Raw genomic sequence first — 18,641 nt, 5'->3', positions numbered from 1 at the left:
ACACAGTCTGTTTCCAGACACTGATTTAGGGCGGTGAAGGACAGATGATGATGCCCTCAGTGTCAGAACCTGTATTTTGGCAGGAAGGCATGATACACAGAGAGCTGAAAACCTATCCATAGCTATTCTCCATTCTCCTTCCAGTTGTCTCCTATCCAGAATCGGTTACTCAATTCTAATCAATGAGGGAGCAAACAGTTCTTTTTACCATCCAAACCTTCTGGCAATTAACCTGGGGAAAATAACATCAGTTATTACGTAAAGAAAATCAACATGTCTCAGTTACTCCAGATAAAAGCAAGCACAAGACAATTTAAGAACTTGCAAATGAATGCACATCAGAAATGAACACTGTGAACTGGTAAACTGTTTTCTGTTATAATAACTTGTTTATGGTACAATGTTTCTCTACTGCATGACCAACTTATTTATGGGACTCCATTATTTAACAGTTCCTTCAATTATGAAGTAACTGATATATATCCAAAAACAAAGAAATCATTCAATGTGATTCCAGCACAACATGACCCCAACACAAAGAATAATCTAAGTTTTAATGACTCCTTCCCTCTCAACCCTCAATCCATCAGCAGAAGAGTGCCTGAAGCTGGAACAATGACTGCAATTTTAATTTGGATGCCAATTTCAATGCCAATCTGTGACAACCAGTGTGAGTCATCACACAGATCCTAAAAGAACCATGACCTCTGGTTAGCAGACAGAATGAACAGAGCATGAGAGGGTGAATTATGTTAATTACCTCTCATGCTCAGAATCCTTCTCTCCCAAAATGTCATTAATTAATGTAAATTAAATCCTAAGCTATTTTTACTTTGAAGTTTTCTGATTCTGTTTCAAATAAGAAATAGGCATTTTATACTAAAAAACCCAAAGCTTTCTTTTCCCTTCAAATGTAACAAAAAGATATTAACACACCCTTCACATCTTGGCCTGTTTCCATCCTCAGACCATAATGGTAAGTATAAATTATTGTTTCAGATTATATGAGGTCCCAGAAAAAAAGACAAAAAGCTGCACTTGGTAGACTATGACACAATCCTGGATAAATGAGTATGATGAGATTAAAAGGACAGGCAGCATAAAGAAATTTATTTTCTAAGACTACCTTTATACAGAATGTGACACTGGATAATGAAGAACCAATGGTTCAACAACAGAATAACTACTATGGGGCAGAGATAAGGAAGAATGTGATATACAGAGAACGTTACAAAAATTGCAAATGTAGTTGCATATAATTACATGTTAGGGATGTGAAAAGTCAGACACACTGAAAAGACAGCATGACTATTTTTTTAAATACAACTGATTCAAAGTCATTTTGGAGAAGTAGAGGAAAGGTCTGCTTTTTGTATTGGAAGCAGACAATGCTAGGGATCTTCTACAGACTGGAAAAAACACACTTTGAAAGTTACTAGAAACCTTGCTACCAACAGGAAATACATCAAACTGGAAGATCAAGAAGACAATTCATAAAATTTTATCTCAGACTAATCTCAACAAGCTTTTTCTACATTCGGGACAGAATGACTGAATCATCCAGCCAGACAAGTGATGCTCTCTCTCTAAATGAGCATATCCCTGTCCACTGAGTAGTGAAAAAAAAAAAGGGGCATGTGTGGACTGTGTGTTTTAAATTAATCTTAGGAAATGCATTGAGCTGTAGATTGAAGAATAAATGCTCATCTGATTTTGTAAAAAAAAAATAAAATAAAAATCACCTGTTTAAGAATTACTTCTGTTAAGAACAGAGGTTATGATTTGTAACAAACACTGGTTTGATCTGAATTTAGAGAGAACTATATGGGAAGACTGTAACTCCGTAACATAAATTCTCTTAGAGGTAAACTGTGGTAAGATTAACAGAACTGCATAGTGAAATTGATTGCACTCACGAGTCTAGGGGAAATAAGAGAGGAAAGAACTGTACCAAACTTAAACCAACAAACTTCCGCAACCATCATAAAACTGAAATTAATAGAAAGCTTACAATGAACACAGACAACGCAGACAGAGATAGAGTTGAGACACAAAAGTCCATCTCACACATTTCTTTCAAATGATGTAAAACCCCAAAAATAGCACTTAAAAACAAAAACAGCTTAGAGAAGAAAATTACCAAACAGTTGCGGTAAAATTCAGCCAACAAGTCTAATGACACAAGAGGTTTCTGCTAGGTACCTCTTCTAAAAGTTTTCAACAACTCTGGTTCAGTACTGCACAGAAATAATAAAGCACTGGAGTTTCTTCCCCCACAGTGCTTTGGCAGTACCAGAGTGAAACCCAAGAAGGGGAAGGATAATTACATGGGCATTTCAGACCTTCCAAAATTACATCCATGTCAGTAAAAACAGGTGACTACATTCTTAAATACGAAGGCAGCCCACTTTTTCTGAAGCAAATTCTCAAACATCAATATATGGTCAAAATAGTTCCAAATATGTTGTTATATAAACAACAAAGATTTTGCTTTCCACCTTCTTGAATGTTTATTTATTGTTTTGAAATACTCGAAAACAAAAAGAGCTTACAATAATGCTAATTGCAGTCATTTATGTATCAAATAATGGTGTGGTCCTGTAACTTTCAGTTGCTCTGTCTGGTAAATAATTTTAAGCAAACAATTACAAATTAAATGCTTACGTAAAGCCTTTTCCATCATAAGAAAAGTTATATTTTCTGACTTACACAAATTACAATCGTCACAACACAATTATTGCATTTTCACAGGGCATCTACCCAGAAAGTAGTAACGCCAGTCAGTATCATCAGCTTAGAAAAGCCATGCAATAATTCACAGAAATCAAATATATATAGTTAAGTGCATGTATACATATAGGAACATAAATACGAATGTACACATATGCACACATACACACACTTTTTCCAATTTTTAAAACCTAAAATAACACACTACAAAACAGCAGAGAGCTCCCCCTTCTACTTCTCAAAGTGTCTATACAACTGAAAAATTAAAACATGAAAAAAGTTTTTTTAAAGACCTATACAATTTAGTAATTGCCAAATTTATTTATTTAGTAATTGCAGGTTTTATAAGTGGCTTATTATTAGTAGTATTTTTGTACAGCTATGAAATTATGTGTAAATAAAATGAATCTATTTTCAAGGTACAGATACGATACTTCAGTATTACTCTGAACTTTGTCATTTTTTATATAATCCTAAAGACGTCTATGGAAATACATTTACATGAAGCTACTTTTACTTTCTCTGACTCAGATCAACTGCATTCTTTCAGTGATGCAACTGAGAGAAGGATTCATCAAGTTGACTTTTCTATATATTATTGTAGCAGATGAATAATACTTAAGTATTGCATTGCTTAAGCTTTGCTGTACGCCAACAGCTAAGACCAAAAAAACTCAAGATTTGGATCACATATAACTGACGGAGTTTCAAATGAAATTTCTTTAGCAAATTGGAAATTTGTCCTGCTCTGTGCAAGATGCTTTAGTAGATAATCTCTAGAGTTCTCTTCTAATGTCTTTTTATTCTTTGATTCTATTCTCCTATTTTGTCATTTTGTACATGCTACGCTATGTGTCAGTAAAGTTCATCTGACACCCTGTTTCCTAATCAAATATTAAAGACTTCTTCCAACTGTAGAAACTGCAGTGGCATCAAGGGCTTCAGATCTGAAGTGGTAATGTTAGGAAAGAAGTGAAGCTGCATGTTTGCTCCCTTGGTGCTGTTTTTTAAATACTTCACAAATTTTTTGAAGTATAAACTACTTTCTTAGAACTGGGCCTTCGCAAAAAAAGGCATAAGGTAAGCTTCTTTTTCCCTGTTTATTTTTTCTAGTGTTAAAGTGAGGAAGCTTCACTGAAATCAAGTAAAAGCTACAGACAAAATCAGCAAAAAATGTGGTCCCTTAGCTCTCACTCTTAGCTCTTGTAGGGACCGTAAGACTACTGGCACCCATAAAACTGCTTTCTCCAGCAGCTTTATGATAACAACCTATGTTTTGCTGCTTTCCATGAATTAAAAGTAGTTTCAGATGGCACAGGTTTACATTAAAAGGCGACTTCTGTTCTAACATCGTGGCATCCCATTGTTTCCCATTATGCTTGTAAAAACTTAACATACTCTTAGATTCCAAGGGAAAGATTCCAAGATTCCAAATTTCTAGCCTGCACAATTGCAGATTTTTAGGGAGTTCCCCACACGCTCCACACTTGGAGCATGCTCTTCTCAGCTCCATTCAGCGGGAGAGCCATGCAATATTTCCCTGGATCTACTCTGAATCTGTACACCACACTGGAACAAGAGTATCATAGGAAGATGAACTAAGACTCCTCCCTCTTGTCAACAGTAACTGATTTGTGCCAGTTCTTCAGTTAAAAAAATTACTCCCTTTTGCCTACTCAAGTCAGTTTGAATGACTTTTAGTCTTATCACAGAACTTCCTTAGCACTCTCAGAAGTCTTAAAATGTCCGTAGCAGAAACACAGCTAAAAGTACTGAATTTACCCTCCCAATCTTTAGTAACGCAGAATAACTGGCATTTATAACATCATTTTATAGAACGACTTGCCACCCAAGGATCAGGTGGACAGTGTGAAAAGGGAATAGATAAGGTAAACCACAAAATACATATTCCCAACTCTTAACAGGTTCAGGAATTACATTTTGTATCTGGCAGAAAAATCTGACCTATCAATCAGAGGTGCAATTTAAAATACAGTTTGAAGTAGGTAATTCTGTTGTACTATTTAGAATCCTGAGTAACCAGAACTACTAGGGTAGGTGTGTTTACCATATTTATAAAAAAGTGTACTGTATTTTTAAAAATTATTTTAAAACTACAAGATGAAACACTTCCCTTGCCAACCTTGAAGATTCAGTCAGGGCTGCAGACACTCTGAGACAGCAGAGTAACAATTTTGAACAAAGTATGTTATTTAAAACACCTTTTTCCCCCACTATGCCCATGTTGGCATGTTGTATAAACACTATTTTCTGTAGAAAAAACAGATCCATTACAAATCTATTCTCTTATTCCTTTCATCTCAAACATGACATAAAACACTAAATGCACATTATCTTTCCTAATTACCAATTAATTTCCAAAAAAATAGATACCATCTTCTATTACACATTTAACTTTTCTACTTAGACATACCAATATACGAATGCTTCATTCCCTCAGAATGCAATAATGGTGCTAATACACTGAGGAGTAGACCAAGAGTGGCTTGCACCATTCCTTATAATTAGTCTTAATAATTACTTGTTTGTACATAAGCTAATTAAAAAAATAAAATAAAATAAAACAAAAGCTTCCCAAAGCAAGGAAGTGACACTGCCATAGGGAAACATCTACTCCGCAGATCACTTAAGAACAAGCACGACACTTGAAGTTAAACAAATTAAATTAAAATGTGCCAAAAGGTTTTACCAAAGTTTAAAGAAGATGCTCTACCCATGGTTTAGAGCTAATACATTATTTTTTACTTTTTTGGACCTCGTGATATGTAGGCCTACACATCACTGCTACTTAAGTTACTGCTTCTACTTACTGTGAAATACTGTCACTCAATTATGCTCAACCAAAGAACGTAAACCACACCAAAAAGCCAGCATCTACTCGAAAAGAACAGCTGCCCAACGACAGATTTTTTCCCCCCAGTTATTACTAGAATGCCTAACTTAATTTTTCAATTCAAAGAAATTTTGAAAAAATATCTGTAATTTGGCATTTAAATGAATTATGGTTGTAGAGTTAAAAAGAAACATTTAGCTCTGTGAATTTGAAAGAATTTTAAAACTCAAATTTCATGGTAGATTAAAGAGATCCACATATTGAATTCATTGACAACTGACTTGTTTCATGTCTTTATTAACAGCTCTAGCAATACCTGCAGAAATTTCAGTTTCAATCAAAGAAAAAAGATTTGCAACCTCCCAGATCCTACAAGCAATAGGAAGGTTTAGACATGGCTTCCATTAAAGGCTAACTTAGGGAAAAAAACAATCCTTTGGTTATGTTTTCTGTACTAAGATGGTGAGATATACATAAGAAAGTACCTCAATTAATAACCAACTCACATTAGTTGCAGTGAATTCTTCTCCATTCAGACCTAAATCAGTTCCTAGCTATACCAACTGACCACTGCAAAGCAAGGAGAACTTTCATGCTTTGAGGAAAAGTCTGTATCCAGCATCAGCAGACCCAGAAATGTCCTGAACAAACATCTCTGCTTCCAGTTTTTGCACTGTAATATCCACATCCTGATCACAAGAAAGAAACACTACTCAGTTATGGTAACTCCAGTCCAGCGGCTTCCACTTACCACAGTAAAGGTGATATTTTTAAATATACAGAAGTAAGCTTTAGAGCAATGAATGTCCAAGCTAAGCCCCCTTGCAGACAAGAGTCCACCCTCATGTTTAATGAGGAAAAATTGATCTGGAAAAATGAACTTTGTTCTGACTTCACTTAGAATGGCTTCAAACTACTGACATCTGCAAAATTATTCATGTTCTACATTGCTGCATAAAGCACATAATCCTAACAATGAAGCCAATAGACATGTCCAGAGAAAAATGACCCACTGGCCATGAGGAAACACAAATGTTAAACCACATTTAATGAAGATAAGACAAATTTTTCCTTCCTGACCAGCTTACACTAATCTAAGGGAAGTCAAAAACAGAGAATTGGGATCTTTAAACTGCAAGAACTAAAACATTTAAACAGAACAGAGAAAACAGTTTAAGACACTCACTGCTTCAGTAAATACAGTTACTGCTATCAAAGGCTTCATCAGTGAAGAGATTTAGAAGTACATTTTGCTTGACAAATATTTGTAACTGAAAACTCTGGAAATTAGCGCTACAGTTCATTCCACAGTAATTCAAACATAGGACATTGTGAGAATCTTCTGTTTTATGGATATGCATGCTGATATACACCTCCTTTTCCAGGAGACTTCTCACAGCTTGCTGTGGTTTAACCCCAGCCAGCAACCAAGAACCATGCAGCCGCTCGCTCATTCTCCCCCACCACCCAAACAGGTGGGGAGGAGAACTGGAAAGGAATATAAAACTTGAGGGTTGATATAAGAACAATTTAATAATTTAAACAGAATAAAAATGAATTAACAACAACAGATACAATGGAAAGGTGGGGGAAAGTACAAAATCCAAAGGGAAAGGGAGAAAGGAAAACAAGTGATGCACAGTACAACTGCTCACCACCCGCTGACCAATGCCCAGCCAGTCCCTGAGCAATGATCCCTCGGCCCCAGCTAACCCCCCCAGTTTATATACCAGGCATGATGGCCCATGGTATGGAATATGCCTTTGGCTGGTTCAGGTCAGCTGTCTTGGCTGTGTCCCCTCCCGGTCTCTCGTGCCCCTCCAGTCCTCTTGCTGGCAAGGTACAAGAAACCGAAAAGTCCTTGACTTAGTATAAACATCACCCAGCAACAGCTAAGAACATCAGTGTCCTACCAGCATTGTTCTCACATCAGAGCCAAAACACAGCACTGTACTAGCTACTAAGGAGAAAACTAACTCCATCCCAGCCAAAACCAGGACAAAGTTACAAAGATTTTGAAACTTAGAGCTAAATAAACCTGTGAAGATGGATAAAGTTACCCACTATAACATACCTATTCTGTTTCATGCACCTAGTTTGCTCATGTAACTTCTACCCAGCTAACATTGTGCACAAGAGGAGTATCTATTATGTTGGGGACATTTTAAACAGATGCAATAGCTTCACAAAAGCTTACACAATCTAATCTTCCATTGATTCCTACTGAAATATTACAAAAAATTTTCCAAGCATGTAAAAGAACACTCAAATTCTGAAAATTATCATACCTGATACAGCAAGAAAATCATCAATACTTGTTATATCATCCACAGCTTCAGTAAGAACATGGATGTGATTCTCCCATGTACTTCTATACATCTCCATGTTGTTTTTCACAACTTGACTTTTTGGTCTGGCAGCAAGAGCTAAAGCAGCATTAATAACCTGTACCAAAAATAGACACAAAACCCAACATCTAAATGATTATGTCTTCAGAAATAAAATTTTATGTTTTATTTAAACTTGCAGAGCAGCATTTCTGTTCTCTAAGCAAAAGCATTGTTCAGCTTTTGTTTCTGTTCTCAGCAGGACTATCAGTCAGATGTTGCTTAGGCTAACTTCCAATTTAGCTTTATAAATCAAAAAGCTAATGGAACAGGATAGCAAAAATCCCAACATTTTTACTTGGAGGATTCATAGTATTTGAGTTTGCAAGGTATTAATACAAGGAGGTTTTTATTTACACAGACTTAAGGCACACACTTGTCAGTATGCCATACATCAGTTTTGAGTTTAAACTCTTTAACAGCTGTTATTGTTATCACAGCACTTTGATTAGAAAGGATCTTCACTGAAAGAGAGATTACTACAAGTGGAAGGTTTTGCTGGGACAACAGATACCTCTTTTAACATCAGTGGCATGGGACATAACACATACTACACCTATATAAAAAGCAGCAAAGTGGTATTCTAAATCAGTTAGGCCTAAAAATAGTAACTATGTTCACATGAAGAGGGCAGATTCCATCTAGCCCAGGAAAGACTAATTGAGGATTGAAATAATTAATCCTGAAGTGATTACTTCTACAGATACTGCTTCAATCAGTTAGCTAGAGGAGTTTTTCCCTAATATGGTTTTTTGTTGATGTGGTATCTATAAACATTATTTAAACTAATACATATCCCAGGTAAAAGCTGAACATTAATCTTAACATTAACCTTTTTTCCCCTTCCCAATATTGCTTATTTATCAATGGGAGAATGGTTTTAAGACAGCAAAACACTATGTAAAGTAAAAAAGAATAAAAACAATATGCCACACTAATCCCCAGTGTTGGCAGTATACATTCATGAAATTTTCTTGTGTGTCATTATCAGGTTATTGCATTGAAGAATAAGAACTAGGAAATTCCTCATCCTAAGCCCATCTGACATGTCTTCACAATAATTATCAATCCTCTTGACTCTGTTCTGGATCATAAGCTAATTTGTAATCAGTTTGGTTGGTTGGTATTTTTATATAACACATGAACTTACAAAGCTGGTGAAATTTAAATAATGACCAACTTAGTAATATTTGTGTCCTCATAATGAAGGAACATAACAATTAGGCTTTCACAAGCATACTGCTGGGATCGAGTGTTTTTACTCATGATTGTGATAAGGAAGAATAGACCACGTCCTTATTACTTTACCAGGCAGTTGGAGAAGGCAGAGAATATGCAGCTATAGTATGATTTCTTTACCAACTCAAGTACAAATGGATATAAAAGCATCCTACTCTCCAGAAAGGAAAAAAAAAAAAAATCCCAATAGGCAAAACAAGTTTATAACGGGAACCAAGTGGACAGGTAGCAGCAAAACTGCAACTGCATTTACAGTGCATCAAGCAATAAATGCAAGTCTACCATGCCAAGCGGTTGCAAAAAATAAAGGTACTGTCAGAGAAACGAACAGTCTGAGAATTAAAACCAGAAGAAATAAATGGGAAAAGTGAGGCAAATTTTTTGCTCTACTTTTGCACTTTTACATTTTTAAAGTGGAATACCCTATCCATTTGGGGGCAGAAAGACACAAAGTTACTCTCTCACTGAAGACAGAACAGCATCAATATCGTCATCGTAGATTTAAAAACCATAAAACTGTGATAGAAGACTGAAAAAACTGAAGTCAGTTGACAGCAGCAGAGAGCATGAAGAGAAATAGTACTTGCATAGATGAAATGAATAAACTACTCTATGTGCATCATGAAAAGCAACAAAAAAAACCTTTCTATTGCAGGATGGGAAAAATTAAAAACACACCACCCCACAAAAAAACCCCACACAAATTAACCAAAAAATACTCACTCAACTTTTTGCAGCAAAAAGCTCTCCATTTACCTTAAATTCATAAACATATGGAAACAGTAATTTGCTTAAGATTAAAAAAATCAAGAACACTTAAGTGCTGAACTGAGGAAGACTACATTATTAACATGTCATCTTTTGCATTAAACAGCACTAGCATACATTATTACACCAGCAGACCAGAATGATTTACTACATGTTTTAGTAAAACAGGAATGGAATTATCATAAAGTTGTTACTTAAAAAAATGAGATAATAAATATATTTAAATACTGTTTTAATTGTTGCCTAAATGTAACCAATCAGGAGCCCCAGCATCTCAGAATTACTACTAAATTAGTGATGATTTACACTGTAGATCCTTCTTATTTTGACAAAACATCTGCAAAGTTATGCAGAAAACCACAAAACACACTGAATAAGGCTGACATTGTCATGCTCCCCTTTTTTCCCCAATTACTAATACCCATATGAATTAATTCATTAGACTTTCAGCTTTTTGACAATGAATTCTGCCTTCAGGTACACAGCACAGCACCATGCAGCTACCTTAAAGAAAACGTGCTACTGAACTATCCATATTTGGAAAAGAATTTAAAATTTCACTAAAGAATCAAAATAAAGAATGATGTTCATTGTGATTAAAGGCAAGAAGTAAATGCTATAGGAAAAAAGTGCTGAACAGTTGAGCAAGTTGAAAGTCCTGTGTCTGATCAGTCTTCTTTTTAAAGTGGCACAGCTTGTTGTTTCAAAAATATCTGATAACAACAACAACAATAATAAAATCACTTGATCTGCACCTCAGACAATATGGAAGACACTTTAAAAAATAAATAAATTAAAAAAAAAAAACCAAAACAAAATCAAAATCCACCACCGCCAGCTACGGTTTCAGCAGTTAAACAGTTTTTTAGAATACTACAGCTCACAAGTCATAGAGCGCACACATAATGAAGCCTAAAGGCTCATTTAAAAGAAGTCTGATTTCACACAGTACCCTTAAAGCCACTGACTTGTAAAATAGTAGATGTTACAAACGGGTGACAGAATACTGCTTGAGCCAGGCCCATCAAAGACTTAGAACTGACTACTCATTTTCCTTTTCTGATCATAATTTGGTTTGTTTTTTAGTTTCCCCCATAGTTTTCAGACATCCTTTCAGTGTACCCCCTTTGTTATGTGTTATACAATTTTACTTCATCCATACTCCAGATCTACAGCAGATATATCTTGATAGTGTGATTCTACTCCTGTAAGTAGGCACACTATTTATGTCTCTTATGTGGAAAACACAATCCCAGTTCCCCACTCTCATTTACTGCCTTTTTTAAAAATGCAATTGCTAGGAAACATGCACAGTTAAAATATTGAATGTGCAGAAGGCACCTTATATTTCAGTTTGTAAATAACATTCTCTACTCCTATAAAATGCAGGACAGAATCATAGTAACTTCCAGGAAGATCAGAAGAGAAGCTCTCCCAAATGAATGTTGAGTGCAGCTTGGCACACTGCTACAGTAACGCATCATTTCTAACATCTGACAAATAGTAATAGCACAGCAATGCTGACGTAGATTAAAAGGTTGCTCATTTATTCCTCATCAGAATGCAGACATTAAAATAGAGTCACCATGGACATTGAAGCCCAATTCAAAGACACCAACAAAGTGCCTATCTCCTAGGCATATGCAAAATACAATAATAAACATTCTGCCTACATTCCCACATGTACTGTTCATTTGCAGCACCACTTTGGAAACACAAGATCTCTTCCTGCACACATTTATTTATGCTTGGATAGCCAATTGCTTCTGGCTTCTCAAATAAGTTAACATACCACTCAAGCTGCTGAAGGCTTAAATTTCCATTTACATACATTACTTCTACTGAAGGCTCTGCAAGTACAGGTATTTTTTTCCCCCCAAAGAGTTAAAGCAGGGAATTTAAGAGCTTATTAGGGTTCACTTTTATAAAGATAAGTGTTCAGCATTTTCCTCTGTTATAGTACTACCTTTGGAACTAAACACACACTTTGAATAAATACTTCAAAGTAGGCAATAATACTGTGCTAAAGGCAGTCTTAACTGACTTCCAGTTTCACCAGTAATACAAACTATTTCCTTCCTTTATTAAAACAAATGCTTAAAATTAAAAAAATGCAATTGTAAGAGGTTTATGAACTAGACTTCAGACACCTTTTCAATTTTGTTACATTTCTCAGGACCAGTGGCAATGGAGTCGATCACTTAAGGTTTCTATTGGATTGAAGATGCTTCAGCAATAGGATAAACCAGAAGTTTTTATTTGCTAAGACAACTTAATTTCTCATTTGCAAGGAACTACAGACTGTGGCCGTTCCAACTGACTTGGTAAAACCAATAAAAAATCCCACACATGTGCAACTGAACAGACTTAATTGAAGTAGGAAAGGGCCTGAACTACTAACTTACCCTCTCTTTTATCCCTTTTAAAACTGACTGAGCTTTCACTTCCAAAGCATTTGTCTCCCCTAAATGGCTAAATTTAACTCCCAGACATTGAAAATGAAGAAGAAAACATGGTGACTCAAGACTTGCACACAGACCATGTATTTAAAACAATTCTACATTTGGTACTCCAGGAGAACCACTTCTGGTGATAGTACATAGCACATCCTTCAGCTCCTCACAGAAACTTCTGTGGAACAAAAGCAACCCTACCAAGCATCAGCTCAGTGCCCAAACCTCTTCAGTTGAGACACAATGCTGCCTGTGATGCTCTTTCTATAGGAATGTAGATGTAGAATGCAGAATACACCAAAAATTCAGTGTAGTAATAGCGTACTTCCTTTTTTTTTTTTTTTTCTTAATATTAGCAGTTTAATCATTTTGGGAATTAGTGATTTTAGCAATTAGCAGAAAAATCAATTTCATTTGTCCTTTAGACAACTCATGTTTTGTTTTTCAATGGTACAAACCATACTAATAAGCATTACACTTACATAAATCATGTTACTCTACCTTAAGCTTTGTTTTCATCAGCCAGAACACAACACATTACAAGAAAAAGAACAAAAAAAATCAGTAAAGAACAAGAATTTATGAAGCAAGCAACATTCTTAATGTTGGGTGTTTGTAACTATTCCAAAATTACACCCAGAAAACATGCAATGTAATAAATTCAGGACAGTGTCCATGTACACAAATAAAAGGAAAATAACTAAAAGGCAGAGGAAGAGAAGCTGAAGAGAAGAATAAAACCAAATTCCCAATAAAATATATTCTAAGTTATCTTCCGCTTTCTTAGAAAGGAAGGAACAGTTGAAATTGCATGTTGGTCCTGGAAAAAGCAATAAAAATACTTTGCAAGGTACCTTAATAGGCCAGCATATGGTGATAAATCAGCAACAAGAATGCTACCTTCACCATTTTGGTCAACCTATTACTAGCAATCCTTTATGTCACAGATTTGTTACAGGAAAGAGAGTGACAGAAGGACTAACAGTACTGGTAGCATATATAAACTGTAGTATAATAGGGAGGAGATACATGACAATCTTTGAATTCATAGAAGGCAGCTTTCTGAATAGGAGAAATAAAACTGCAATCTCTGCCACAAGAAATAGGACAGGAAGTAGTGGACAGAACTGTAGCAAGAGAAAAAGCTGTTTTGTTTTTTGTGTTGTTCGTTTTTTAAATAAAATGCCTAACTGAAGGGACAGTTAATATGCACAAAAACAGATGGCCTCAACAGACTCTAAACTCTCCATCACTAAGGTACTTGAGAGCAGGGTAGTTAAAATATTGGCAAAGAATATATTAAATCTCTAAACCAGGGGTCCTCAAACTTTTTAACCAGGGGGCCGGCGCGCGCTCCGGGGGGTCGCAGGGTGGTGGGGGGCGGAGGGTCCCTGCTGTAGTGCTGGGTGGCCGAGGGCGAGTGCGGCGCGGCAGGGAGAGGCGAGCGTTAGCCCTTTGGGGCTGCACAGGACCCCGAAAGGAGTTACCGGCGGTGTGTGGCAGTGCCCGTACGTTTGCGGACACTGGTGTGCGCACCTTTGCCGTGGGCACCCATCCCCGGGCACCTTCTCGTCCTGCGCGCGGATGCAGTGGCAGGCAGCCATCTGCGGCTGCTTGGTTTCCCCCCCAACCCCCGGCGGGGGGGTCTGTAAATACCAGGGGCCGGATTGAGGACCCTGGGGGCCGTATCCAGCCTGCGGGCTGTAGTTTGAGGACCCCTGCTCTAAACCATGGAAGAGCTGCTCCTGTACTGGTGGAAGAAAGAGGAGAGGTAAAGTGGACTACACATGACACCAAAACAGAGCTAAGAAGAAATAGTTTCCTGACTTGATAACAAACATTTCTTATAGTACAGGAGAAGAGCAGTTGTTCTAATACTGCCAGGAAGAAAAGGCATCAAGGCTGGCATCAAACAGGCATCATCTACAGACTGTGGAACATTTTTTAGAGTTGGGATGATATATTTGTAATTATCTTTTTTTCCCAATCCTAACTGTAAATATTTGAAAATGTTATAAAGTAAACAAATACTCACCACTAATATTTAAAACTCAAAATGGGAACACTTTTTGGAAAGCATGTTTAAAGCAACCAGCATACATTTTATACAGTTAGTTACTTTTTTTAAGATATAAAACACACACAAAACCAATTCACTACCAATCCCCGTACAGGCCAGGGATTTTACAAGAAAGGTTTTGAGCTTCTGCCAGGTGGAGATCTAGCCCAAATCCTGTTTCTAGGATGTGGACTGAACACATCTGCAGTGGTCAGGAAGAAATACAACTCAGCCAACAGAGAAGGAGCAGATCTGGTTTGCCTTTGTTGCTTTGATTCCAGAACTGCTTCCTAAACCATACTGTGAGATGGGAAAGCTTGCAAACAGCTTTCAAGAACAAGTGTAACTGCAGTGCTTTCTCTTACACTACCAGTGAGAAACATGCACAGGAGTCCTCCCAAAGCTAGGCTCTGCAGCACACAGACTTCTGTACAATTTTTAAGTATTAGGTTCCCTCCTCCATACATCTAACATTATACAACCTGAGCTACCAATACAGCATTAAGAGCACTGGCTATACAACCATACCAGTGTCTGCTGCCCAAAGGGTCCAGGAGATGGCCTACAAAGACGGAAAAATGGTGGCCAAGTACGAGCACCCAATTAAATACCCTCTGAGCTTTTTAAACCAAAACAGCACCTGTACATCTGATCACATTTGGACATTCCACAGCTGCATACAAGAAATAATCTACATTTTCTTTATTTTAATAAACATCAATATCAAAGACACAAGAACTTTCCACATATAATACATAAAAGCCCATTTCTGTTTGCCTCTACAACAGCAGCTCCCTCCAGCTGAGACTTCACAGTTTTTATTCCTGTCACACTTGACCCAATTTCACAGCATCGGTTTCCTAAGCCAGGGGCTCAAAATTCCAACTCAATAACTCTTAGGTCACATCGGTCCTGTTTCCATTCACCACATTAATGAAACAGTTTAGGTTTTAAAATGTGTCCATCAAGACTGAAATGCTGTTCTAACTTTTCTGTTCAAGCCTCCAATAAAGTATTACCTGAAATTTCTGGTTGATTACAATAGTATTTTTTTCCCTAGTATTTTCTTCTTTGTTTTGGTAGATTTACCAGGGGATTGCTTCTACTAAAAATAACAATGACACTATGTAAAGACTTTTTCAGTATCAGAACAACCATGAAATTTTTATCTTGCCAAATGCAGTAAAGAGGTAAACTGCTTGGGAAGATCACAATTGTTACAAAACATAGTCAACTTTATTAAATGAGTGAATTCTGAAATTCAGACAACTCCAGGTGTCTCTGGAAATAAAGTCCTGAAGCCTTCACTAAATGCAAAAACTACAGCACAGGCAGGCATCCTCATCTAACAGTACACAGATTGCACTGGACACAGACTGGTAGACTCTAAGGTTACACACGATCCACAAATCATCTAGTCTGACCACCTAAGTAATACAAACATAGAATTTACCTAGGGCTTCCCTCAGGAAGTTTACAGCTAGAGGTTAAATCAGTTATGTTCTATACGAAGACTGTTAATACTGATTTAAACATTTCAGGTGACAATGTTCCTTAGGGTTTCCAAGGTAAGTTGTTCTAATGTTCAATATTCTTATAAGACTTAATTCCACTCTGAATAAATGTGGCTTCCACAAGCGTGTCAATATCTACATTCCACAAAACAATTCAGACTGATACTAACAAAATTAAAATCTTGTCATAGCTAAGTTGCAGAACAGGATATAGAACACATGTCTTTGTTTTGCCTGGGAAACATGTCAAGGTGGTCCATGAGTGGACAGTGAGGTGGGTTGAGAACTGGCTGAATGGCAGAGCTCAAAGGGCTGTAATCAACAGCACATTCTAGCTGCAGGCCTGTAGCTACCAGTATTGAGTCCAGTCTTACTCAACTTACTCATCAATGACCTGGATGAGGAGACAGCAGGTACTCTCAGCAAGTTTGCTGATGATGCAAAACTGGGAGGAGCGGCTGATACACCCAAAGGCTGCGCTGCCATCCAGCCAGACCCAGACAGGCTGCAGAGTTGGGCAGAGAGGAACATAATGAAGTTCAGCAAAGGCAAATGTAAGGTCCTGCACCCAGGGAGGAAACGCCCCACGCACCAGTACAGGCCACTTAAGCCCTCTCTCATTTGTAACTGAATTCTCAGGCAACCATTTACCTCACTTTTGTCAACATCTGTAACCAGCCTTTTGATCACCTGCATGTTTCTATGCCACTGATATTTTCATAATCCTGTCTCTACAAGGAGCTTGCTACAAAGGTGAATGTGTCAGTTTATCTGATGTACTAAGGTTGACAGTCATTATTGTGCTGCCCTGAACAATTATCCTACCAGAATTAACTCTGTTTTCTGTATGCAGTATCTTTTACAGCTACATGCAACAACATCTCAAAAGCAGCTACAACATCAAAAACAAGAACTTCAGAAAATGTGTTCCCAAAATGACAGTCTTTTCTATTTAGGACTGAATTCACACTTTTGAAAACAAGATCGTAAGACTGGAGTTCCGATTAAAAAAAAAAAACAAAGAAACTAAAAAAACCCAGACCACTCCTGACACTGAATTTACGTTTCTGGTAGTTTTGCATTCTGTCCCTCATTTTCTTTTCTCCAAGGGCCACACTATGCCACCCTTATCCACACCCAGCAGTAAACAAAGTTACCGTGTTTACAGTTACTAACATTTGAATCACATCCGCATGAAAACCACAAAATCTAACCAAAGCATAGGCAAAACTTTGCTCTTCAGACTTTACTGGCAAGTGATTGACTACTTCATCCCATCCTTTAAAATGATGACTTACTTCATTTGTTGTGCATGGATGGGGTGTTCATCTCTAAGGGAAAGGCATGGATAACTACACAGAAAAATAAGATCTAGCTCTACAAAGTATGTAAATGGAAAATGGACTGCACTCAAACCTGGTTCAGGACTCAGTTCTCATGGACTCTGCCAAAAGGGACTTTCAGACACACATACCAGAAGTATAGCAGTTGTGCACAGATTACAAAAATTTAGTACTGATCCGCTGCAGAAATGTAAAAAACACACTCACAAGGCAAAGTCCAGATGGGTACTTCACTTGTTGCCTTCTCTAATCTCACCAAACTGGCAAGATCAACAGCCTGTAAAGCTGGTATTTCTGAAGAACTTGTGTTCATGGAAAGTGTAAAATGCCATAAAGTTCTCTTAATTTTCATGCAGACCTAATGTCTCCAAAATCTGATACACAATTGAGAACCCAGCCCAAAACACTAAACTAACTCAAGCTATGAGCTGAATGTAGGCTGGAGTTTCTTTGGAGCCAAAAGTAAATAAACGGTCTCCAGTCAGTTCTTCCTGTGTATAGAACAGCATGCTCTACATTCGTGTAAATAAACAGAAACTGAATCCAAAGCATATTACTTGTCCACTGAGGTTTGTTACTGGAAGATGGAACTCTGTAGCTCCACATTTTTGTAGCTGAAGTATCAGCAAGGAATAAAACTCAGGTCCAACTATTTCTGATGCAAAAGAACCTAAGGTTTTGCTTCCTCCTTTCAAAAATGATCAACTGAATATCTAAAAACCAGTATTGCAGCTGGGATGGAATAACTACTTCTCATGATACAGTCTGAGAACTAACTGGCTGGGGGACAGCTCTGCTGGAAAAGGACCCGACATCCCACTCAACAACATTTTGGAATGCATATCAGCAGCAAGCCCCAGCAACAACGAAAGCTAACAGCATAGGGCAGGAGCATAGCTAGCAGAATGAAAAAGATGACACTTACTAGGTCACATCTAGAAAACTGTGACCAGGTGTCCAGCTTTGGGCCTTCTCTCTGATACCAGACACCAATAAAGTAGAGCAAATTCAGCAGAAGGCCACCAAGATGGTTAGGGGTTGCAGCTCTTACCCTGCAAGGAGGGAGAGAAAACTGAGCTTGTTCAGCCTGGAAAAAAGGTGGCTTCAGAGGGACCTACTGCATTATGAGGGACTCAGTGCATATGAGGAGATTACAAAGATGACAGAGACCACCATACATGGTGGGAGGACATTCTGACAGTTGTCAGAAATTGAGGGAGGTTCTGATGAGTGAGAGCATCGGTGTGCACAAGAGCACTTTTCACACCAAGGTCAGTCAAGCAGTGGAACTGGC

The 18,641-nt window shown here is 37.4% G+C and overlaps 1 protein-coding gene across 3 annotated transcripts in view; it reads right to left on the bottom strand.

Moving 5' to 3' along the window:
• CTNNA3 (catenin alpha 3) overlaps positions 1-18,641 on the bottom strand; it is a 500,767-nt gene that overhangs the window by 132,068 nt on the left and 350,058 nt on the right. For all 3 annotated transcript variants that reach the window (XM_056352597.1, XM_056352598.1, XM_056352599.1), the window contains one exon: positions 7,873-8,029. In XM_056352597.1, coding sequence (XP_056208572.1) covers positions 7,873-8,029 — 157 coding nt within the window. The remainder of the gene's footprint in view (positions 1-7,872; positions 8,030-18,641) is intronic.

The sequence above is a fragment of the Falco biarmicus genome, chromosome 9 (assembly GCF_023638135.1).
Source record: "Falco biarmicus isolate bFalBia1 chromosome 9, bFalBia1.pri, whole genome shotgun sequence".
Taxonomy (NCBI): domain Eukaryota; kingdom Metazoa; phylum Chordata; class Aves; order Falconiformes; family Falconidae; genus Falco; species Falco biarmicus.
This window is presented reverse-complemented; position numbering and strand designations above follow the sequence as displayed.